The sequence below is a fragment of the Eutrigla gurnardus genome (assembly GCF_963514095.1).
Source record: "Eutrigla gurnardus genome assembly, chromosome: 17".
NCBI classification, from domain to species: domain Eukaryota; kingdom Metazoa; phylum Chordata; class Actinopteri; order Perciformes; family Triglidae; genus Eutrigla; species Eutrigla gurnardus.
In genome coordinates this window covers 22,626,133-22,642,560 of record NC_139928.1, presented here as the reverse complement: position 1 = coordinate 22,642,560, position 16,428 = coordinate 22,626,133, and the positions used below count along the sequence as shown (strand labels likewise).

At 45.4% G+C, this 16,428-nt stretch overlaps 2 protein-coding genes and 1 pseudogene across 4 annotated transcripts in view; 2 read left to right on the top strand and 1 right to left on the bottom strand.

Annotated features, from left to right (window-relative positions):
• The first annotated feature begins 464 nt into the window (after window positions 1–464).
• LOC311027890 (SOSS complex subunit C pseudogene) lies at window positions 465–1,509 on the top strand (annotated as a pseudogene). Its single transcript has one exon. The product of its transcript is annotated as an SOSS complex subunit C pseudogene (transcript).
• Window positions 1,510–1,768: 259 nt separating this feature from the next.
• yars1 (tyrosyl-tRNA synthetase 1) lies at window positions 1,769–7,978 on the top strand. The gene is made up of 14 exons (XM_084032077.1): window positions 1,769–1,856; window positions 2,966–3,030; window positions 3,118–3,264; window positions 3,335–3,510; window positions 3,591–3,720; window positions 3,799–3,879; window positions 4,122–4,214; window positions 4,301–4,436; window positions 4,520–4,605; window positions 6,002–6,137; window positions 6,236–6,351; window positions 6,433–6,626; window positions 6,971–7,112; window positions 7,223–7,978. The coding sequence occupies exons 2-14, from the start codon at window positions 2,974–2,976 to the stop codon at window positions 7,331–7,333; spliced, it is 1,605 nt and encodes a 534-aa protein (XP_083888203.1). The 5' UTR covers window positions 1,769–1,856; window positions 2,966–2,973; the 3' UTR covers window positions 7,334–7,978.
• Window positions 7,979–8,952: 974 nt separating this feature from the next.
• Window positions 8,953–16,428, bottom strand: part of nhsl3 (NHS like 3) — a 27,932-nt gene continuing 20,456 nt past the window's right edge. For both annotated transcript variants that reach the window (XM_084032057.1, XM_084032058.1), the window contains 8 exons: window positions 14,668–14,826; window positions 14,502–14,545; window positions 14,261–14,399; window positions 13,697–13,804; window positions 13,454–13,611; window positions 13,161–13,358; window positions 9,578–13,049; window positions 8,953–9,157 (listed from right to left, as the gene is read on the bottom strand). In XM_084032057.1, the coding sequence (XP_083888183.1) occupies window positions 9,120–9,157; window positions 9,578–13,049; window positions 13,161–13,358; window positions 13,454–13,611; window positions 13,697–13,804; window positions 14,261–14,399; window positions 14,502–14,545; window positions 14,668–14,826 (4,316 nt within the window). In that variant the 3' untranslated portion in view covers window positions 8,953–9,119. The remainder of the gene's footprint in view (window positions 9,158–9,577; window positions 13,050–13,160; window positions 13,359–13,453; window positions 13,612–13,696; window positions 13,805–14,260; window positions 14,400–14,501; window positions 14,546–14,667; window positions 14,827–16,428) is intronic.

Genomic DNA, 16,428 nt, shown 5'->3' with positions numbered 1-16,428 from the left:
TTAAATTAAAAAATAATAGCTTATTCCTATTTTAAAATGTTTTAATTGCAGCTATCTACTAAATGTATACACATTCCATTAAATTAATGATTTATTTATATATATATATACACAATGACTAATTTGAGCCATTACCTTTATATATATATATATATATGTATATATATATTGATTCTAGTTGTTTATCAGTGGAGCAAATTTTCGGTTTAACATTATAATTTTCAAGGATCTCATTTATCTTCGTATGTTATGGTGCTTTAACGTCATTAAAATAAAACATTAGTTAGAGTTAAAAAGGTTGATTATATTATAAATCGTGTGCATTTATTTTGAAGGAAAAGCCCCTCAAACCGGAAGTGTATATTCAGCTAAGACTCAGACGTGTGCTTTTATTTCGAAGGAAAACCCCCTCAAACCGGAAGTGTCTATATTCGGCTAAGACTCAGCCGTGTGCTCTTATTTCGAAGGACAAACCCCTCAAACCGGAAATGTCTATATTCGGTTAGCCTTCCTTAAACAGCTAGCATTAAAAACACCTAGCTAAAAACGTAATAGCTAACTGAACTCGCTTTTGCTCCATGTCTGCAACATCAACACGAAACTACAACAACGTCCGCTGGACAGGCACATAACGTGAACGCCGTTATCTGCTTCATGGACCTGAGGGACATTTGTTAGCCTCCTTGCTAAGTAGCCATGGCTGCTAATGCTAACGCTAATGCTAACGCTCCAGGCTTCCCGAACAAGACCCGCGTGGCCATCCTGGCGGAGCTGGACAAGGAGAAGAGGCGGCTGATGCAGAGCCAGTCTGCGGGCAGCAGCCCCACCGGAGCCGGCGGCGGCGGCGGCGGCGGGAGCAGACCCGTGTCATGCCCGAAGGAGGCGCGGGACAGCGCGGAGGAGCAGCAGCACATCGCCGCCCAGCAGAAGGCAGCGCTGCAACACGCCCACGGACACTCGTCCGGCTTCTTCATCACTCAGGACTCCTCGTTCGGGAACCTCATCCTCCCGGTGCTCCCGAGACCGGACTCGATTATTGACTCCGAGCCTCCAATCAAATGCTGAGCAGAGACACCCCCTCCTCATCCTCCTCCTCTGGCCCGGATGGACTGTAAACAACAACAAATCACATGCAAATCTCTTTTTTTTATTTTGGAATTTAATCACAAATTTATATACATTAGTGTTGATCTATTTGCAAAAGAAAGTGTGCTCCTAAATTTACATTACACTCTGCTGTCATGATAAAATCATTACTTCCACCTGTTGTAAGTGTAGTTAATACATTGTTATAACTCTTCGTGATACATGTATGTATGTCATTATTATTATTATGTTATGATATAATAATGTAGTTGTTTTTATGAACTTAAAGGTGATTTAGTCTCTTAAACAACAATGCATTCGTGTTTATCTACTTGCAGGTTGTACATGGAATATTGGTCCCCAGAAATAAACTGTACTCCTGAATCACATCCAGTTCTGCTCTCATTATAAAATCATTACTTTAACCTGTTGTACGTGTAGTTATTACACTGTTATAACTCTTTGTGATACATGTAGCGCTATAACAGTATGTATGTGTGTAATTATTATAATTGTTATGTTGTTTCAACTGATAAGATGGAGATAATGCAATGTTATTTTTATTATTATGGTTATTATTATTATTATGTTCATTTCTCCTGGAAAGATGGGAGATAATAAACACTTTTGCCTGCGTTTTAATCGTCGATCTCTGGACTCGATTGCTTCCCCCTGAAGGTGAATCGATCGCAGAGTCGTAGCGCTGATGCAACACAGTGACAGGACCAGCCGACTCAACGCTCCCCGTTTAAAGAAGGCAGCTTACTGAGGTGAGTCAGCAGGTTGTTGTGTGGCTTCATGACGGGGTTGATATTATTAAATAAAATGAAAATGTAGTTAGGACATTAGTTGTAGTTTTTAGCCGCAAAACATCACTTAGGAGGAGCTAACGTTAGCTGCACATGTTAGTAGCTAGCCGGCTAAGTTAGCTCGTTCATTCATTGTGAGGGTGAGCTAGCAGCTAGCATGTTATTTTTATAAGTCGACACGTAAAATTAACTGTATTGTTTTGATGGTGACAACATAGCTAACGTTAGCCGGGAGCTACTACCGTTTCGGAGCTGTCTAAACGCGTGACGTCACTCAGCGTTCACGTTTACCGTCTGCGTTTACGTCACCAAAGTTCTCTGGGGCTCACTTACAGATATGAATGCCCAGGACATTTTTAATTTTACTTCTGGCAATTTTGACACATTGGAAAATAACTTCATGCACAGGGTTGGAAATCCTTGAGAAGCCTTGAATTTTCAAGGTTTGAAAAGTGCTTGGATTTAGAATAAAGGTCTTGAAATGTGTGTTGTATGTGATGACATCTATGATAGAACAGAGAAAAGAAGATCTCCATATTTGAGGGACTGAAAACAGCATTTTCTGACATTTCTTTATGAAAAATGACTTTTGATGATGAACAGATGATGAAAATAGTTGGTGATTATATTTCTGTGGATCTGTTAGTGGAATTAGTTTTCCTTTCATTTGTGGTCCTTCTGTAAAAAGCTGTCTCCAAACATCATGTTGGTTGTTTAGAGGACAATAACATCTCATTTAATGTGATGAACAAGTGACATAATAAGTAGACTGAATACTGACCATTGGATTGGTACAAATATGGAGTTTACCACAGCTGGAAGGTGCTGGAAAAGCATGGAAATGCACCTTGAATTGCTTGAATTTGACCGTTTTTGGTGTATAGATTTTTGTGTTGCAGCCAAACGAGTGCTGAAAAATGTCACAGCTTCATCTTATTGTCTGTTGCTAAGCCAACCGTAAACTGAAAGTGATTTTAATATGGTTTGGTGCCAGTGATACCATCTATGCCTTGGACTCTAGTCTGTTTTCTTTCATAATAATAATAATAATAATAATTCTTCCTTGTCAGAAGGTGCCATGGCAGACCAGCTGAGTCCCGATGAGAAGCTCCACCTCGTTACGAGGAACCTCCAGGTTCGGAAACAGAAACACACATACTCATCATATATTCATATATCCCCCCTCCCCTCCGTGTTAATCTGTTGAACCTGTGTATTCCAGGAGGTCCTTGGAGAGGAGAAGCTGAAGCAGGTTCTTCAGGAGAGAGAGCTGAAGGTGTACTGGGGCACAGCGACGACGGGGAAACCCCACGTAGCGTACTTTGTCCCCATGTCCAAGATAGCGGACTTCCTCAAGGCCGGCTGTGAGGTGAGCCTCTCGTCTGTTTGTTTTAAATGAATTTAATTTTTGATGCTAAATTGTTTTCTTGTTTCCTCAGGTCACCATTCTGTTTGCAGACCTGCACGCCTTCCTGGACAACATGAAGGCCCCCTGGGAGCTGCTGGAGCTCCGGGTGAAGTACTACGAACAGGTCATCAAGGCCATGTTGGAGAGCATCGGCGTCCCCCTGGATAAACTCAAGTTTGTCAAAGGAACTGAATACCAGCTCAGCAGGTCAGAAACCTACCTTTGTAGCCGCAGCCTTAATGAAGTTGAACTATTTTAAAGGTGTGTGTGTTGCTGTGCTGGTTCAGGGAGTACACTCTGGACGTGTACCGCCTGTCCTCCATGGTGACGGAGCACGACGCGAAGAAGGCCGGAGCCGAGGTCGTCAAACAGGTGGAGCATCCGCTACTGAGCGGCCTGCTGTACCCGGGTCTGCAGGTAATCACGGTCTGGGTCGAGTCCCGTTGCTGTTGTGATTGATTTCCTGAGTAACTGAGGTTCCTCTGGTCCCTCAAGGCTCTGGACGAGGAGTACCTGAAGGTGGACGCCCAGTTTGGAGGAGTCGACCAGAGGAAGATTTTCACTCTGGCAGAGAAGGTGCATCTACCTTTTTAATGTCAAGCCTTCACCCTCTCTGCTCCCGACATCACTGACCTCTGACCTCCTCTTATGCATTTTCAGCAAATACTTTATATCCCTTCAGCTCCTTATTTGAAATCAATCTATTTTGTTTACTTCAGGTTTTTTAAGATTAGAAATGATGAACTTGGCCAGCAGGGGGAGCCCATGAAGCAGTTTTCAGAATAACATCTAAAGTGTTAACTGTCATCCGTCTCCAGTACTTGCCGTCTCTCGGCTACGCAAAGCGTTCCCATCTGATGAACCCGATGGTTCCAGGACTGACGGGCACCAAGATGAGCTCCTCAGAGGAAGTACGTCGCCGTCCGGGGGGGCAAGATTAAATTAATGAACCTTTTTTCCTGTCTGGTCTCACAGCGTCATCTCTGTTTGTCTGCAGGAGTCGAAGATCGATCTGCTGGACTCGGCTGGAGACGTGAAGAAGAAGCTGAAGAAGGCTTTCTGTGAGCCGGGCAACATCCAGAACAACGGGGTCCTCTCGTTTGTCAAATATGTCATCTTCCCTCTCCGCGGAGGTAGAAACCCCCCCAACCCCGTCCAATCTCCGTCTGCTGTCTCGCCTTTTCCTTCATTTTACTGGGATTGTTGTGTGTTTCAGATTTCTCCATCAAAAGAGACCCAAAGTGGGGTGGAGATAAAGTCTACACTGTGTTTGAGGAGCTGGAGAAGGACTTTGCTGAGGAGGTAAAGTATAGACTCGGGGTGGGCGATGATTTTATAATTATAAGAGACGTGGGTTTGTGTGCTTTCATTGTGCTTTCCACTGTCATTTTCTTAATTGCGTTTAAACACACAACAATTTTAAAAAGCAAATGAAAAACATATATTTCATAAAATGAATGTGTAAACATGAATTAAAACAAAAAGTGAACAATTGTTGAGCACTATGGATAGTTTTAAAGGTTTTTTTAAGTGCAAATAAAAAAAGCTGACCCCTTTTCTTGTTTTTAGGGTAAATCGATATTTTTCTAACCGATCTTCAAACCCCCGAGTGAAGAATAAATGTGATCTTTGTGTTCTGATCCAGTGTTAATTTCGTTAACGAAAACTATGACGAAATATGTTCGTCAAAAGCATTTTTTCTATGACTAAGACGAGACGATGACGAGCTAAAAATAGATCCTTGATGATAAAAACGATGACGAGATGTCTGCTTCGTTTTCGTTAACGAGACGGGACGGGACTAAAATGTTAATGGTGTGTTCTACGGACATTAAAAAAAAACATGCGTTTTTTTTCCTCTTAAACTAGAGAAAAGGGGCTAAACAACGGTATCCTGCTTGTCCATGTGAGCGATTTATTCCTGACAACAAAACGAATGCGTAAAGATGTAAAGATGTGACTAGATGTCTCCTCGTCTCCGTGGTGCATTTCTCCATTGTGTTTATGTATATCGATCATTATTTTCATCCGTCATCTTGCGAGTGACGTATAGAGTCAAGTTTATGCATCGGACATTCGTATTGGCTCCCGTAGCGGCTTTTACAGCCAATCAGAAAGCCTGATTTACGTTTGGCCGTGAGTTGTTGTGTTTGCCCAAACGGGAGACACGGAGGAGTTCACAGCAGAGCAAATGACGGTGAGAGTTATTGTAGTGATAGAGAAAGTTAAAGACATAAATGGCACAGAAGAAGTACACTATATACACACATATTTAGGGCAGGGAGAGGAAAGGACCATTCCTGGCAACAAAACCGCCCATGGACACTACCCAAAATAATATCCATATTTCATAGACAGAAGCAGCTAGAAGCTTGATGGAATGGAATTGTCCTGTTGTAATAGCTCGCCACATGCAGCCCATAGGAAAAGAATAAGACAACAGATTCAACATCGGCCAAGTTAGGGACTGGCAGCTTAAAGCAGACGCATGGGGGCGGCAGTGCTAACATGGGACTAAAAGTAATGACTCAAAGTTGACTAAAATGTTTTTACTTTTCATCGACTAAAACTATGAAGGTAAGCAATGACTAAAATGTGACTAAAACTAATAAGCATTTTCGTCTAAAGACTAAGACTAAGACTAAATCTAAAATAGCCGCCAAAATGAACAATGTTCTGATCTTTCCGTCCTCGGCAGACGATCCATCCAGGAGACCTGAAGGCGTCGGTGGAGGTCGTACTAAACCAACTGCTGGAGCCAATCAGGAAGAAGTTTGAGACGCCTGAGCTCCGCAAACTGTCCAACACGGCCTACCCCGACCCCTCAAAGACGAGTCAGTATTTTACCCATCATGCCCCACTGTCTTCCCCCTCCTGGTAATCTAAATGTAGCATGAGTGTATGTGCTGATGAAGGCTTTCTGTGTGATCAGAAGGAGCAGGAAAGGGTGCCAAGGCAGGAGGAGCAGGAGGAGGAGGAGGAGAGGAAGATGAGCTGGTACCCTCCAGGTTGGACATCAGGGTTGGCAAGGTTGTCAGCGTGGAGAAGGTAGGATCGATGTCATCACTGGCGTTTCTTCGGATGTGTGTCGAGACGATCCCAACCCTCTTTGCTTTGTCTTCCTTGCAGCACCCAGACGCTGATTCGCTGTTCCTGGAAAAGATCGATGTGGGGGAGGCGGAGCCGAGGACGGTGGTCAGCGGCTTGGTGGCCTACATTTCCCAGGAGGACCTGCAGGACCGGCTGGTGCTGGTGCTGTGCAACCTGAAGCCCCAGAAGATGCGTGGGATCGAATCTCAAGCCATGCTGCTATGTGCCTCCATGTGAGTGTTTATTTCTGTTTCATAACCGTCAGCTTAATTCAGAGATCCTCAACGGGGGGTCCAGAACCCCTAAGGGGTCCGCAGAGTTACTGCAGGGGGTCCAGAACCCCTAAGGGGTCCACAGAGTTACTGCAGGGGGTCCCCGAAATGATTTGATCCCAAACTACAAGAATGTAAATGTCCAACAATACACCTTTAACATGAATACAACCTATTATAAGAAGCAAATATAAATCTTATGTTGTGAAATTAAAGTAGAATTAAAATATGAATCTGTCAACAATTCTTATTTTAATGCATTGTATCCATCCATTTTCTTTAAATCACTGTGGTTTGGTGTTTAGTGAAGGGGATCCGAGGAGGGTGGAGCCTCTGGACCCTCCGGCGGGGTCGTCGCCAGGGGAACGGGTCTTCGTGGAGGGATACGAGACCGGCAAACCAGACGAGAGACTCAACCCAAAGAAGAAGGTGTGGGAGAAAGTTCAGGTGTGTTTCTGTCCCATTCCACTGTTCAGAACGATTCCAGTCATCGTGTTTATGTTTTGTGGTTAGCATCTTTTTGTTTGTATGACCGTGTAACCTTTCTGTCTCACCAGGCCGACCTGAAGGTATCAGACGAGCGCGTCGCTCAGTGGAAAGACAAGCAGCTGATGACGAAACTCGGACAGATCACATGTCAGACGCTCAAAGGAGGCAACATCAGTTAGATGTTTCACCTTGAAGCTGCTCCCGCCGGCCGCATCACAGTAAGAAAACTCTCACCGACAAACTCATCCCCCGGCAGACCAAACTTCATCTGGATGTTTTCCTGGAGGATGCTGGGAAATTGAGGCCAAAAGTCTTGGACGCTTTGGACCAGCCATGACTCATTCTGTTACCTTTCTTCGACTTTATCAGAACATGTCATTCATAAAAGTGTGCAACACAAATTATTTTACTGATCAACCTATGATTCATTCATGTTTGTTTATTTAACCTGGTGTTTTATGGTGTCCCTAACAATTAAATCTACACATATAATACGAAAGACTCGGACAACGAAGGGTCGGTTACTTGAGTGGATGTTGCTCCTTCCTAGAAGTTGCTGCTAAAGAATCTCAGGTGTTTAAAAAGGGAACTTTTCTGGGGTCAAAGTTCATGGTGTCAGGGCAGAGGCCAATCTACCAAACCTAATGAAATAATACATGTTTTATGGGTTTCAGATATGTATATTTATAAGAAACTACAAAAGCATGCCATGTTCTGTAAGACGGTTTTGTTGGGGGAAGGGTACAGAAATAATATCTCAATATCAATATCTGAACATTATCTGTCATAATCAAATGATGCATTATGTCCAACATGAAATAAACGTGGATGAATTCTGTGGTCTGCAAACGATGAGTCATCGACATCTTAAAAAGGAAAAGGCAGGAAACCAGAGTTTTAATACACTTAGATTTTATTTATAGAAGTAATAACTGTACATAATTCTTTATAATCAAGACGTCCATTGTTGACCCATTCCCAAGAGTCGGTGTAATTCTCTCACCGATGATTTAGCTGGGGGAAAGCATTTTGTGCAAATAGTGACGAGTTGGGTTTTTCCACCCCTCCTCAAAAAAAGGCTCGCCAAAAGTTTTAGGTACAGAATATTTAATAAAAAACACTGACCTCACATTAAGTCTACTCCAGTGTATCAATCATCCAGGGCCAATCACATCCATAGCCCTCAGAGTGGTGTATAAGATGAAATAGATTCTTAAATATTTCATATTTGGTAGGAAAAAGGTGACAGTGCTACACGTGGAAACAATCGCACAAATAAATAGGATGCTTGTGGTCCTAGAAGATTTCTCAGAATGGTGTTGAGCGTTACCAAAACCCCAAAAAAGGGGATTGTGCAGAAGCCGTCACTGTATTCAGATGCTTTTCTGGGTTAAGTCTTATAGCTTTTAAAAAGTGCCACCAAAAAATCCTCTCATTCTTAGTATGCACCATTCCAGATCCGTTGATCAGTGAAAAGCAGCACTGAGAGGTGATCAAATGCAGATTTTTCCCGTCTTTGCTGCTTCAATAACGTATTTTAATACAACAGGGGGAAAAAAAGACTTTACAGACAGTAAAACTACTGGACAGAAATGCTTTTGCCAACAAATCCTTTTTTCTCTGAGCTGCAGTGACCACTACCTAATTCCACCTCTGGGAGGCGATCTTACACAAGCCAAATATTTACAGTTCAGTCAATGTACACCATTTCACCCTGCGGGGGCCTTAATGAGAGATAAACTATAGCTTAGAAAAATACTCCAGAATAAAGCTATTGTAGGAAATTGGGAGCGACACATTATTTTTTTTTGCATAAATATGTAGGAAGGCCATTACAGGCTAAGGCTTTTGGAGAAGACTTAACACACACAACACTCTTGATAGCTGAGTTATACGTCTCTGGGTAACGTCGGTCCTCGCTGTGAGTCGTTGCATTACTCTGCTGAACGTAGTCCAACGCTCTTTTCAGAACAGAGTTTCTATTGTGTCCGCCGTCATCGTAGCTGAAACGGAGGGACAAGAGGAGGTCAGAAATACATTTACAGCAACACACGTCATCAGTATTCTGTCCTAATCTAATTCAACCACTGACACATGATCATGAGCTCCAGGTTACGGCTGATTGAAGCGCATGCTCGCACATTTGACCGGAGAAAGCAGCGTTTGCGTTGTGTTTGTGTGGAGGGAGGGGGGGTCTTACTCTCGGTTAGGAGAGCGGAAAATATGCTTGTTAACACAATGTGAAACTGCTTAGCTGTTTGGAGATCATGGTAATGCTCGAATTTGCATTCTGCTGTTTCATGGCAAGAGCCTTTGCATGCTAGCACTGAATCAGCCTTATTGAGTTTACATTCAGCAGCAGCAGTCTTTCATGACTTTCGCAAAAAGAAAATTGGGGTTATAAATAATGTAGTTGCTCTTACTTGTCGTCTCCGGAGGTGTTATTCCTCTCACGTGTTGCCCTCCTCCCACCGCGGCGTTTCCTTCTACGCTGAAGTCCATCTTCCCTGGACAAGCGGGAAGACTCTGTGAAGGACTGATGCTCCCGTGGGCCGGTTTCTTTGCTACCGGTGGAGGAACTTTGTCCAGCTTCACCCCACCGTTGGAGAACGCGGTGGCCTTTGAATGGTCAGACACCTGCGTTAGTTCGGTCGCCAAGCTTTGCTTCAGGTTTGCCTGAGTTTCAGGAGAGGCGGCGGCTGCAGTCTCAATGACAACCTTTTTGGTGCTCCTGGAGAAGATGAAGCTGGCGGTAGACGCCGGGGACTTGTGCATGTCACATCCCTCAGGCGATTTCAGGGTCAGAGCTCCTTGTTCACCCACGGAGCTGTAAGCGGACGATCTCACACCCAGTCGGGAGGGAAGACCATCTCTTGAAGACATGGCAGCAGTTTTCATACGTATGGCTTCCTGTAAGCGCATGGAAGGGGTGTTCAGTGCCACAGAGGATGTCTTCCCTGCCTGAGGGGAAGATTTTAGAGTCAGAGACTTGCGGATGGGCTTCTGGGGAATGCTTTGAGGGCCCGGGATCGAGACTGAGCAATTCTCCTGAGCTGAACCTCCCTGGTTTGTTGACTTGTCCTCCGATGGAGCTTTCACCTCATCTTCAGTCATGTTGACTGATCTGAGACGGACCATCTGCAGCAGGGAGGGGGTGACTAGAGGTATGTTAGCATCCTCTTTGGGAATGGGTGCACTTTTGTGGCGGGAAAGGAGCTCCTTGCTCCTGGCATCTCGATTTGTTACACTGGGCTGCCTTCTGAAATTAACCCCATGGGTTAAGTTTTCTGCCGGTAAAGGGGGTGCTACTGGGACAGTCACTGGAGGTTGGACACTGATGGGAGTCTCGGACTCGGGGGGAGCGTCTCTCCTCATCAAACTGCAGGGAGGAACTAAAGCAGAGACTGATACTGGATTCTCTGCACTTGTCATGGGTTGCAAAGATGGTGCCTCCACTGGGGGAGGTGGGACACTGTCTGACACAGAAACACAATTGTTCACTGGTGTGCACACAATCTCAACCGCAGTGTCAGCTTTTGAAACTTCTATGACAACCTCTGGTTTGGTGTCGGTTACTGTTTGTGGAACAGCAAGGGACACATCTGGATCGTGTCCACATACAGATGTTGAAGCTTCACTCGAATTCTCAATTGTTTCTCCAACGTCTTCTGTGGGTCTTTTTGAGACATCGAGCTCTGTGATACAACTGTCCATCACAGTTGGCAAACTGTCTGCCACAAAGGGTGGAGGAGGTGGAGGAAAGTCAACCTCATCTCCTCCATCAAAGACCGAGTCCCCTTCCATGGGAGGTGGAGGAGGTGGCCAGCAAGACTCTACAACATGGACCTCCTCCTGTACCCTCTGTAATTCATCTGGGGGCATAGACACTGATGAAGGAGGTGTCTTTCTTGCCGGAGGAGGTGTAGGGTGGTACGCCGGTGGAGGGGTAGGTGGCGGCGAGGCCTTACTGATTTTAGGGGCCTCTACAGATGGTGTCTGCATGGATGTGACCTCACTTTTTTCCATCTCATTATCACTCTCAACTAAAATTGTAATCCCATGCTGTGAGGAGGTTGTGTGGTTCTCAACATGTAAATTTACATCTGTCACAACACTGCTGCTCATTTCCTTTTGCTGTCTGTCCGGCGAGGGTTCTGTTGGCGCCTCTCTGTTCAGCACTGTCACGGGTTTCTTCATGACAGGAGGCGGATCTTTCTTTGGACTCATGGGGTCCTTCACCACAGGGCTAACATTTTGCTCTTGTTGTTTCTGAACATCAACACTTTCTTCAATCCTTTCTTCTTTGGTACGTTGACATTCCCTATTCTCCATCTCTTTAGGAACATCTTCATGGCCCGTTTCTAACAAAGTCTCAGACGTCACTTTGCTTTCTGACAAATTTAAGACAGATTGGTCTGTAGTTGTTGTATTTTCAACTGAAACTTGCATCTCCTTAAAGGCTTCAGTCTGGGTTGCTGCTTGTTTAACTGTGCTCTCTTGTATCTGTGCTTGCTTGGTGACTTTGCTGACATCAGGGCAAGGCCCACACAGGAGCTGAAATGTCCGTCTGTTGTGAGCCCATGTCTCTGGAGGAGGAGGACATGGCGCTTTCACTTTGGGAGGTGGTGGGATGTTCAGCAGCTGTCGGACTTCAACTCCCAAAGTTGAAGAATTGTTACCCAGATGGAGTTCTTTTGCAGTAACAGTGGGTGGAGATCCCCGTGGAGGCTGACTGGGGCTACCCAGCAAAACATCTGGATTGACATGCTCAGATGTACCAGACGATAGGGAGGTTAGAGAGGAGGAAGGAGAAGCTGCTGAGGATGAGGCCCGAGACACTGATCTCTCTGGTTTGACAGGTTTCTTCTTCTGTTTGTCTGGGGAGGTTGGCGAGATCCCTTTCGGGGAGAGTATTGGAGTGCCACTCTGACTTGAGTAGCCGCTAGAAGGTGACATGGTCCGTTCAAATTTCCCCCCTTCCGAGGGAGTTTTCTGCGGGGAAGAGCTGCTGGATTCTGGTTGAGGCTCTGCTGCTCCTCTTGCCTCAGTGGAAGAGGATTGTGCGGTGCTCAAAGGACTGGAGGAAGCCTCCAGGCAACTGGGTCCAGAGGAGTTTGTTTCAAGGGTGAGGATTTTACTGTTATCTGCAATAACTGATTTTATCTCATCCTTTGCTCCAATATTTCCTGTGGCATTTTCCACATCTCCAGACAAAGAGTCATTGACATCCACCAGAACCCTAGAGTTGCTCTTGATCTTATTATTATGCAGAGAGTTTGTTCTCCGTGGAGGTGCCGGCGGTTGCTTGGTCTTCATAACCGACAGACTGCGAGCGAAATTCCCTCTAGTCTTTGCATCGTCCCCGGCAGCCACTGGTCCACAAACAGACTCAGATCCTTGACCTGTACCATTTTCCCTTTTACTGCTGCAGCTGCTAATCATGCTAACTGAGCTACGAAGACTGACAAGGTCGTGGTCCCCACTATACTGCTCTGACTGGTTTTCCTGACCCACTCTCCGTGAGTTACCACTACAAGTGCTACCCTTAGAGGATATTGGGGAGGAGTTTGAATTAATGGTCTTTGAAGACTGTGACTCGCTCCAGTTCAACCCCGGAGCCGATGTGGGCATCGGTGTTGATTCGTCGTGGGAATTGTCAGTCTGGGAACCATCGCAATCTGATCGTCTGGACAACAAAGGGCTGACTGATAAGTCCCCGGATGCAAGGCTGCTTCTGCTTACAGTGCGAACATTACCGCCCTGGTGTACACTGCTGCCACGCATCCGGCTGCTGCTACGGTCGATCTCTATGACTTCAACCGAGGCTGGCAAGACCGCATTAGGGATGATTGTGGACATGTAGGTAGCCTGAGGAGACATGGACATTACAGGGCCCTAGGGGAAAAAAACCCAAACGTGAACAGCTAAATTTCAGTACAAGACCAGATACAATAGAGAAGATTGAAATGTAAAGCCATATCCTAAACTAACTGGCTTAATTCGTACCTGGGGTTCTTGGAGGAAGCTAAACATCGCTGAAGGACAGAATGAAGAGGAAGTTGTCATGCCGGGTACCGCAAGGGACTTTGGTCTCATGTTTGAGGTGGGGCAGAGATAGGAGCCAAAGCCCTGGTGGTTGAAGGGCTGTTCGTCTTGGTACATTGCTTGGAGCTGCTTTCTCAGCAGCTGATCCTCTCTGGATGCCTGGTTAGGAGTGGAGAGAGGACCATTCTTGGGTGATTCAAACACCCACAAAAACTGTAATGTATGTTATATCATTGTTGCGAAGAACCCTTTACCTCCAGCTCTGAAAGGTGCACCCTCGCTCCTTCCTTATTCAATACCGGAGTCCCTCCATCAACCGTGGGAATGCTAACACCTGATTGGCTGCCACTGAGCTCATCGTCATGATTAGGGGTAGAAACAAGCGGCTGGAAGGTTGAGCTTCTGTGCAATGCTGCAAAGATGGCCGGATCAATGTCAGTAACAACTTCACCACCAAGGATACATGATGTCTACTGGTTTAGCATGATGGTTTATACCGAGCTCCTTCTGGACCTGGTTGGGAATACCCATGATGGTGGTCCTCCTGCTTCTCTTCTTGCTCTTGTCTGGTCTTTTAACTGGATTCAGTGGCTTGAATGTTGAACCTGAGAGACAGAGACAACATTTAATGAATAAATGGTTATTTTTGGTGATGCAATGCACAGAAATGCATTGAAACTCAGCAGTATGTTAGAGTATATTGGAGAACTGGCTTTTCCAGAGGATTTTAAAAAGGATGTTTGATTCTCTTTCTGCCTTACAACTGTGATATGCAGAGGCAGATGCTGTGTACTCTATGCTGAGTAACCAAAAATAAGCTTCAGTTGTGTGTCTGTTGCTTTTCCTTTTGATTTCACACCAATGCTGCAGAGGCACCGAGGAGCTGGGAATGAGACAAGCATGCTAAATAAGTACATGCTTATGATTCTCCATGAAGCAGTAAACCCAAGGACAAAGCTCCAAACTGCCTGCTGCACAAGCACTGTGATTAGTTTCCATTTCACTAAAATGGTTGCTTCCTTTTCCGGTTCTCTCTAAACACACATGCAGCTGTGGTTTACCTTGGCGGGTGAGCACAGGCCTCGTTGACACAGCAGAGGTTACTGGGGCATCAGTGCTCCCGGTAGCGGATCTTGACCCTGGAGAGCCACCTCCGTGCTCGGAGCCGATGTCCTGCTCTGGACGTACAGTGTCTGTGGACTGCAAGGGGAAACGCAACAGTGGTTTTATTGTTAGGTTGCATTCTTTGTGCGTCGGACGTGGAAGGAAAATTGAAACACAGATCGTCGGGGGGGCACTTACAGCGACGCTGTCATCGTCAGGTAAGTTCACGCCATTCGTGTGTTCTGCATGAATCAAATAGATCAGATTTGAAAACACTCAAAGTCCATCATTAATTGTGGACATGCAGTATCTATGATCAGTGATGTAATCAATGTGGTCATGCTTCATTTAGATGATTTCTGACCTTCCTGCTGTAGGATCTTGAGTCCTTCCTGGGCCTCCGTGTGCAGGTCCTCCAGGTACTGTGGCCTGCTGCCCTCAATGAAAACATTCTCCTGGTAGTGCTGGGAGGTCCTGTAGTGGACCGTCAACCTCTTCTGGTCTTCATTCCCTTTGGGGCCAGCTGTTGGGGTGGCAAGAAAGGAAAGGGTTTATGAGAATAAACATTTTGCTGTTGTGTATCGGAGTGCAAGCTTCAAGGAGAATCATCGTCAGGCTGGTTATCAGGTTAACACCGATCTTAAATACCATTCAACAGCAGCTTATTACACCTCTTCCATTCTTTTCAAATGTTTTGCTCTTTGGACCAAACAACACCTACAACACCTCTACAAACTTCCAGCAGGACCGTCCTCGTCCTCTTAAGAGACAAACATCAACACCCGTACAAACAGACTCAACAGGTGTCCGTTTGTCAAAACATTTATCAGCTTTGCGGCGAGTCCTCTGCACCTCCACCTGTCGCGAGTGCGTATTAGTCCATGCACCTTTGACTCGGCACACTCTTCAAAATCTCCTCAGCCGAGCGGCTTGGTGGGGATGTCCCGGCTTTTACGGCAAACTATTGCCTGCAGGCTAATCTCCTGCGGTATCTCTCCCTCCCTAGTCGGCGGAGGATTAGATAATCTGGATTGTCCGCATTTTAAGATGCCAGTGGACCCCCTCCCAGACTGGGGGACCTCCCACGGGGGAACTGGACCAGGCTCTCCTTGTAGGATGTCTTTTGCTCAATGGCAAAGGCAAGCTAAAAACAACAAAATTAAGATTTGATAATAGCAATAATGCAGCGAATGTAGGAAAAGACCCAGTTCACCTTTCAAGGGATCTTTAGCTTTATGAGTTGTTGCCTTGGAAATGTGCAGACAGACAATAATATTTGGTGATTTAGGAGATGGAAGGATGGTTTGCCTTTGAGGCACTATTTTATTCTAGAGGGCCTGATTTAAAATCGGTGAATGATGAGGCATTTTTGTCTATTATGTTTGGTATGCATGCTTGCTTTTGGCCGTGTAGGCTATGTCAGTTACATAAGTTTTGTCTGTTATTAGCTAATCAAAAGGTCTACAGCGAGGTGTCTGCTTTCCCTCCTTTGTCACTCTCAACACTTGCGTCTCTCAGCCCGGTAAGGTAACACCGTGCCGGTGTGGATGCACATACTGAGCGTGTTTGTCTGTGTGAGATAGCCGACATTCACACAGGTGAGGCAAACCAAGACACAATGGCCTCCCCTGTGTGCAGCTGTGGGAAATCCCAGCTCATTGTGAACCTTGGACTGTCTGATGCCATCCGAGTTCATTACAAGACAGCCCACAGCAGATTTAAGGTGTTGTATTTAATTTGAAAAAAAAGCAGCCCCCTTCATCAGATTCCCGCCAAGATCCCCGCTGGACTTTTAGGGGATTTAGACAATCGCCCAAAAAAAAGTCTGTTAAGCCTTATATCTCATTAGAGAGAACCCCCACATTGCCCTTCAATGTGTGCCAGTGTGTTTGATGTGTGCAGAGGGACAACATCATTAAGTCTTTACCTCTAAAACCAAACAAAAAACTACCATTCCATCACCTCAATTCAAAACCTCAATCACACAACGTCGTTTTAGGGTTCGTCAGAAGGAAGAAGGATCGTCCAAAACTCTCGCAGCCTCCATCAATGCAAAGTTAAACAATATGGTTCTTCTTTGTGTCCGAGTCACAGGACTCACCCTTCTTCTTGAAGACGGACAGCA

Coding starts and splice junctions, on each gene's coding strand:
- yars1 (XM_084032077.1), top strand. CDS start 2,974: ATGGCAGACCAGCTGAGTCCCGATGAGAAGCTCCACCTCGTTACGAGG. Junction 3,511..3,590: donor ACTGAATACCAGCTCAGCAG/GTCAGAAACCTA, acceptor GTGCTGGTTCAG/GGAGTACACTCTGGACGTGT. Junction 6,352..6,432: donor AGGTTGTCAGCGTGGAGAAG/GTAGGATCGATG, acceptor TCTTCCTTGCAG/CACCCAGACGCTGATTCGCT.